The 7,500-nt window shown below is 51.0% G+C and overlaps 1 protein-coding gene across 1 annotated transcript in view; it reads right to left on the reverse strand.

The window, feature by feature from the left end:
- Positions 1-7,500, reverse strand: part of LOC308159661 (complement C3-like) — a 76,809-nt gene that overhangs the window by 56,964 nt on the left and 12,345 nt on the right. The window contains 3 exon segments of the mRNA XM_080533477.1: positions 2,269-2,356; positions 3,601-3,683; positions 5,253-5,341. Of these exon segments, the coding sequence (XP_080389603.1) occupies positions 2,269-2,356; positions 3,601-3,683; positions 5,253-5,341 (260 nt within the window).

A 7,500-nucleotide genomic window follows, 5' to 3' on the forward strand; every position in this document is an offset into this window, starting at 1 on the left:
GTGCTGGGCCGTCCCTTATTTGGCACTGGGACGATGCAAGAGGTCTTCCAGAGCGGTGGCACCCTCCTCAGTCTTAGAGATAGACTGAAGAGATGTTGGAATGTGTCCGCCAGCTCTCCAGCACACACCTTCAGAACCCTGGGGTTGATGTTGTCTGGACCTCTGGACTTGTTCACATTCACCCTGGAGAGCTGCCTTCTCACCTGCTCAGATGTTATAAAGCTGTGAGTACAGGTGTCTCCAGGTGTGAAGCATGCTCCCTGGCTCCTGGTGTTGGTAAGGGGAGGCAATTGCTGCTGGGGTGTGAGGGGGTCAGGGGGAGTGGGGGCTACTGTTGCCAGGGGTACGGTACATTGGAGAGGGGAGGAGAGGGTCGGGGGCTGTGGGGGGTGACAGGGGGATGGTTGGTCAAACCTGTTAAAGAAGCAGTTCAGGTCATCCGCCTGCTCTCGGGTCCCCTCCACCACAGTATGTGGCTGCTTGTGGCCCGTGATCTTCTTGAAACCCTTCCACACCTCCTTGGAGCTGTGGGCCACTAGCCCGCCCTCCAATTTCCTCCTGTATTCCTCTTTGGCTGCTCTCAGCTCCTTCTTCACCTCCTTCTGAGCGGCCCTGGCTCCCTCAGTGTCCCCTGCCTTAAACAGCCTCCTCTTCCTTTTCAGAAGGTTCTTGATGTTCCCATTTATCCACGGCTTGTTGTTAGGAAAGCACCGCACCTTTTTAATGGGGACGATGCTCTCCTCGCAGAACTTGATATAGTCTGTGACACAGTCTAGCAGACCATCTATGTCCTCCCTGTGGACTCTCTGGAACATCCCCCAGTCGGTTGTTTCAAAACACGCCCTCAGCTCTTCCTCCACGTCTTCTGACCATTGCTGGACAGTCCTGGTGGTGATAGGCAGCCTTTTTATGATAGGGGTGTATGTTGGTTCCATCCAGACCATGTTGTGATCGGATGCCCCTAGTGGCGGGAGGGCAGTGGATGTGTAAGCTCCCTTCACATTGGCATATAGTTTGTCTAGTATTTTGTTCTCCCTTGTTTTACATGTGACATACTGGGTAAAATCCGTCAATGTCTTTTCCATATTTACGTGGTTGAAGTCCCCATTCACAATGACAAATGCGTAGGTAGGTCCTCTTGGCTTGTCTGTCTCTCCTCGCCCTCACGAACGCTCCAGCCCTTGTTCCTCGTCTGCGTGTCCTTATTTCGCTGGGCACTCATGTTGGAGGAGCAGCAGCTCGACTCCGAAAGGCAATGAGCTCCTCTCTGGAATACACCCGCACTCCTCCGTTTATCAGGCACATATTGAGCACTCCGGTTAAAAGATAAAAGTTTGAAATTAAAGGTTGAAAAAGAGAATCACCAACTAACGTCGTATAGGCGTTAAAAAGGCGATTAGTTAGATTAAAAGGGCTAAAAAAGTAGAAGTAAGATGGAGCTGTTTAATATGCTAGCAAAAGACCTGAGAGCTCTATTGGGCTGATATGCTAGCAGAAGACCTGAGAGCTCTATTGGGCTGATATGCTAGCAGAAGACCTGAGAGCTCTATTGGGCTGATATGCTAGCAGAAGACCTGAGAGCTCTATTGGGCTGATATGCTAGCAGAAGACCTGAGAGCTCTATTGGGCTGATATGCTAGCAAAAGACCTGAGAGCTCTATTGGGCTGATATGCTAGCAGAAGACCTGAGAGCTCTATTGGGCTGATATGCTAGCAGAAGACCTGAGAGCTCTATTGGGCTGATATGCTAGCAGAAGACCTGAGAGCTCTATTGGGCTGATATGCTAGCAGAAGACCTGAGAGCTCTATTGGGCTGATATGCTAGCAGAAGACCTGAGAGCTCTATTGGGCTGATATGCTAGCAGAAGACCTGAGAGCTCTATTGGGCTGATATGCTAGCAAAAGGTCTTTCACATATTCTGGTGCTGTGCCAGTGAGAGCTTTATAAACAAGCAGAAGGATCTTGAAATCTATTCTAGAACTTAACAGGAAGCCAGTGTAGAGTCTCTAAAATAGGAGTTATATGAGCTTGTCTGCTTGTTTTGGTTAGTGTTTTAGAAGTCATTTTAAAGCTATCACCCCACAATGCATTGCTTGCAATGTTACAGTAGCTTTATAACCATAACAGAGATTGTGTGTGAAGGGTGAGCAGCAATTATTGGATAAATAGGCTACCTATTATTTCCTGCTCACACATATCATGTAAATACACACACACACACACACACACACACACACACACACACAAAGATAATGACATCATCATACGTGGCAGTGATAGCAACCGAGATCTGCTCATCGTCAACGTAGAAGAACGCTTTTTCAGGAATCAGCTTGATTTCAAAACTGGGCAGAACTGGAGGGAAGGACAGAGGAGAGAGGGAAGGAGAGAGGGAAGGAGAGAGGGAAGGAGAGATGAGAGAGGGAAGGAGAGAGGGAAGGACAGAGGAGAGAAGGAAGGAGAGAGGAGAGAGGGAAGGAGAGAGGAGAGAGGGAAGGAGAGATGAGAGAAGGAAGGAGAGAGGAGAGAAGGAAGGAGAGAGGAGAGAGGGAAGGAGAGATGAGAGAAGGAAGGAGAGAGGAGAGAGGGAAGGAGAGATGAGAGAAGGAAGGAGAGAGGAGAGAGGGAAGGAGAGAGGAGAGAGGGAAGGAGAGAGGAGAGAGGGAAGGAGAGAGGAGAGAGGGAAGGAGAGATGAGAGATGGAAGGAGAGAGGAGAAAGGGAAGGAGAGATGAGAGAAGGAAGGAGAGAGGAGAGAGGGAAGGAGAGAGGAGAGAGGGAAGGAGAGGAGAGAGGAGAGAGGGAAGGAGAGGAGAGAGGAGAGAGGGAAGAAGAGATGAGAGAGGGAAGGAGAGATGAGAGAAGGAAGGAGAGAGGAGAGAGGGAAGGAGAGAGGAGAGAGGGAAGGAGAGGGGAGAGGAGAGAGGAGAGAGGAAAGGAGAGGAGAGAGGAGAGAGGGAAGGAGAGGAGAGAGGAGAGAGGGAAGGAGAGATGAGAGATGGAAGGAGAGAGGAGAAAGGGAAGGAGAGATGAGAGAAGGAAGGAGAGAGGAGAGAGGGAAGGAGAGAGGAGAGAGGGAAGGAGAGGAGAGAGGAGAGAGGGAAGGAGAGGAGAGAGGAGAGAGGGAAGAAGAGATGAGAGAGGGAAGGAGAGATGAGAGAAGGAAGGAGAGAGGAGAGAGGGAAGGAGAGAGGAGAGAGGGAAGGAGAGGAGAGAGGAGAGAGGAAAGGAGAGGAGAGAGGAGAGAGGGAAGAAGAGATGAGAGAGGGAAGGAGAGAGGGAAGGAGAGAGGAGAGAGGCTTGTGTTATTTATATAATAACAGTTCATTGCTCCCAAATGCAACAAGAGTTCTAAGAGTTCCCAATAAGAGCTCTAAAGGCCAATGCACACGGCGTGCGATTTTGTCGCACCGCCGAACTCGATTCCATTGTTTTGAATGAGACCCAATGAGACAATGCACACGGCGTGCGATGCGATATTGTCGCACGACAACATTCGATTCTCCATTCACATTCATTCATTCATTCATTGGTGTGAATTGAGAATCGAGTTCCCAATAAGAGCTCTAAGAGTTCCCAATAAGAGTTCTAATCTCTCACCATATTCTTTGACTTCAAACACGGACGTGAAGGTCTGCTGTGGAGTGCTCTGGAACCTGCATACCACCTTCCAATCCCCAAGACTACACACACACACACACACACACACACACACACGCACATGCACACACGCGCACAGACGCACACACACATACACACACACACATTCACACACACGCGCACATGCACACATGTGCACACACAAACACAGGCACACACACACACACACACACACATATACACACACACACACACACACACAAGGGTGAAAGAATAGGACCCCAAAGTAACAAGATAAAATGAATTGATTGTTCAGTCAAAAAGAAATCAATCATTAACTTCAGTTAGTCAGTCGGTTGGCTGGACTGACTGATATTGATGGACTGATAACATGAGACATATGTCACACGTTCTAATGCTTTGGTCCTCATATCGGGATCTGACGTAATGATCTGACTTTTCTTTCGATCAATCGAAATTCAAATCAATGACACATCGCTAGTCAACTAACACAGCTTGTTTTGTGAGCCTGCTAACAATGTAAAGTAGTGTTCTAGTTAACTAGGTAGCAGTGGGGGGGGATTACTCATCCAATCTAGCGAGTTTGTGTCGTGATTCTCAACAACGTTGAAACGTAGCTCCGTGTTTCAAAAGAAAAGTCTGAACATTTTGATTGGTTGCCGATATGAGGATCAAAAGATTATTTCTTTAACCTAACCCTTTCTAAGCAGAGGGTAGCAGTGGTTAGACTGGGAGGATGGTAGCAGTGGTCAGACTGGGAGGATGGTAGCAGTGGTCAGACTGGGAGGATGGTAGCAGTGGTCAGACTGGGAGGATGGTAGCAGTGGTCAGACTGGGAGGGTGGTAGCAGTGGTTAGACTGGGAGGATGGTAGCAGTGGTTAGACTGGGAGGATGGTAGCAGTGGTCAGACTGGGAGGATGGTAGCAGTGGTCAGACTGGGAGGATGGTAGCAGTGGTTAGACTGGGAGGATGGTAGCAGTGGTTAGACTGGGAGGATGGTAGATGGTAGCAGTGGTCAGACTAGGAGGATGGTAGCAGTGGTCAGACTGGGAGGATGGTAGCAGTGGTCAGACTGGGAGGATGGTAGATGGTAGCAGTGGTCAGACTGGGAGGATGGTAGCAGTGGTCAGACTGGGAGGATGGTAGCAGTGGTCAGACTGGGAGGATGGTAGCAGTGGTTAGACTGGGAGGATGGTAGCAGTGGTCAGACTGGGAGGATGGTAGATGGTAGCAGTGGTCAGACTGGGAGGATGGTAGCAGTGGTCAGACTGGGAGGATGGTAGCAGTGGTCAGACTGGGAGGATGGTAGCAGTGGTCAGACTGGGAGGATGGTAGCAGTGGTCAGACTGGGAGGATGGTAGCAGTGGTCAGACTGGGAGGATGGTAGATGGTAGCAGTGGTCAGACTGGGAGGATGGTAGCAGTGGTCAGACTGGGAGGATGGTAGCAGTGGTTAGACTGGGAGGATGGTAGCAGTGGTCAGACTGGGAGGATGGTAGCAGTGGTTAGACTGGGAGGATGGTAGCAGTGGTCAGACTGGGAGGATGGTAGCAGTGGTCAGACTGGGAGGATGGTAGCAGTGGTTAGACTGGGAGGATGGTAGCAGTGGTTAGTTTGGAGGAGGAACCCACCTGACTGTCTCCAGGATGTGGTAGTTCCCCACTATGACTCCGTTCTCCGGGGTTCTGACCTCCAGGCTGACTGTGATGTTGTCCGGCGTCTGGAAAACCAACACATCCCCCATGAGCCTCTCCTTCTACCGCTTTATCTGTCATCATTATCACAACTGACTGTGGTGGTTGTGGTGGTTGTGGTGGTTGTGGTGGTTGTGGTGGTTGTGGTGGTTGTGGTGGTTGTGCTGGTTGTGGTGTTTGTGGTGGTTGTGGTGGTTGTGGTGGTTGTGGTGGTTGTGGTGGTTGTGGTGGTTGTGGTGTTTGTGGTGGTTGTGGTGGTTGTGGTGGTTGTGGTGGTTGTGGTGGTTGTGGTGGTTGTGGTGGTTGTGGTGGTTGTGGTGGTTGTGGTGGTTGTGGTGGTTGTGGTGGTTGTGCTGGTTGTGGTGGTTGTGGTGGTTGTGGTGGTTGTGGTGGTTGTGGTGGTTGTGGTGGTTGTGGTGGTTGTGCTGGTTGTGGTGGTTGTGGTGGTTGTGGTGGTTGTGGTGGTTGTGGTGGTTGTGGTGGTTGTGGTGTTTGTGGTGTTTGTGGTGGTTGTGCTGTTTGTGGTGGTTGTGGTGGTTGTGGTGGTTGTGGTGGTTGTGGTGGTTGTGCTGGTTGTGGTGGTTGTGGTGGTTGTGGTGGTTGTGGTGGTTGTGGTGTTTGTGGTGGTTGTGGTGGTTGTGGTGGTTGTGGTGGTTGTGGTGGTTGTGGTGGTTGTGGTGGTCGTGCTGTTTGTGGTGGTTGTGGTGGTTGTGGTGGTTGTGGTGGTTGTGGTGGTTGTGGTGGTTGTGGTGGTTGTGGTGGTCGTGCTGTTTGTGGTGGTTGTGGTGGTTGTGCTGGTTGTGGTGGTTGTGCTGGTTGTGGTGGTTGTGGTGGTTGTGGTGGTTGTGGTGGTTGTGGTGGTTGTGGTGGTTGTGGTGGTTGTGGTGGTTGTGGTGGTTGTGGTGGTTGTGGTGGTTGTGGTGGTTGTTGTGGTTGTGGTGGTTGTGGTGGTTGTGGTGGTTGTGGTGGTTGTGGTGGTTGTGGTGTTTGTGGTGTTTGTGGTGTTTGTGGTGGTTGTGGTGGTTGTGGTGGTTGTGGTGGTTGTGGTGGTTGTGGTGGTTGTGGTGTTTGTGGTGGTTGTGCTGTTTGTGGTGGTTGTGGTGGTTGTGGTGGTTGTGCTGTTTGTGGTGTTTGTGGTGTTTGTGCTGTTTGTGCTGGTTGTGGTGGTTGTGCTGTTTGTGCTGGTTGTGGTGGTTGTGGTGGTTGTGGTGGTTGTGGTGTTTGTGGTGGTTGTGCTGTTTGTGCTGGTTGTGGTGGTTGTGCTGTTTGTGCTGGTTGTGGTGGTTGTGGTGGTTGTGGTGGTTGTGGTGTTTGTGCTGGTTGTGCTGGTTGTGGTGGTTGTGGTGGTTGTGGTGGTTGTGGTGGTTGTGGTGGTTGTGGTGGTTGTGGTGGTTGTGCTGGTTGTGGTGGTTGTGGTGGTTGTGCTGTTTGTGGTGGTTGTGGTGGTTGTGGTGGTTGTTGTGGTTGTGGTGGTTGTGGTGTTTGTGGTGGTTGTGGTGGTTGTGGTGGTTGTGCTGGTTGTGGTGGTTGTGGTGGTTGTGCTGTTTGTGGTGGTTGTGGTGGTTGTGCTGGTTGTGGTGGTTGTGGTGGTTGTGCTGTTTGTGGTGGTTGTGGTGGTTGTGGTGGTTGTTGTGGTTGTGGTGGTTGTGGTGTTTGTGGTGGTTGTGGTGGTTGTGGTGGTTGTGCTGGTTGTGGTGGTTGTGGTGGTTGTGGTGGTTGTGGTGGTTGTGGTGGTTGTGGTGGTTGTGCTGTTTGTGGTGGTTGTGGTGGTTGTGGTGGTTGTGGTGGTTGTGGTGGTTGTGGTGGTTGTGGTGGTTGTGGTGTTTGTGGTGGTTGTGGTGGTTGTGCTGTTTGTGGTGGTTGTGGTGGTTGTGCTGTTTGTGGTGGTTGTGGTGTTTGTGGTGGTTGTGGTGGTTGTGGTGGTTGTGCTGGTTGTGGTGGTTGTGCTGTTTGTGGTGTTTGTGGTGGTTGTGGTGGTTGTGGTGGTTGTGCTGTTTGTGGTGTTTGTGGTGGTTGTGGTGGTTGTGGTGGTTGTGGTGGTTGTGCTGGTTGTGGTGGTTGTGCTGGTTGTGGTGGTTGTGGTGGTTGTGGTGGTTGTGGTGGTTGTGGTGGTTGTGCTGGTTGTGGTGGTTGTGCTGTTTGTGGTGGTTGTGGTGGTTGTGGTGGTTGTGGTGGTTGTGGTGGT

This window comes from Nansenia antarctica, assembly GCF_963989245.1.
Source record: "Nansenia antarctica genome assembly, chromosome: 6".
Taxonomy (NCBI): domain Eukaryota; kingdom Metazoa; phylum Chordata; class Actinopteri; order Argentiniformes; family Microstomatidae; genus Nansenia; species Nansenia antarctica.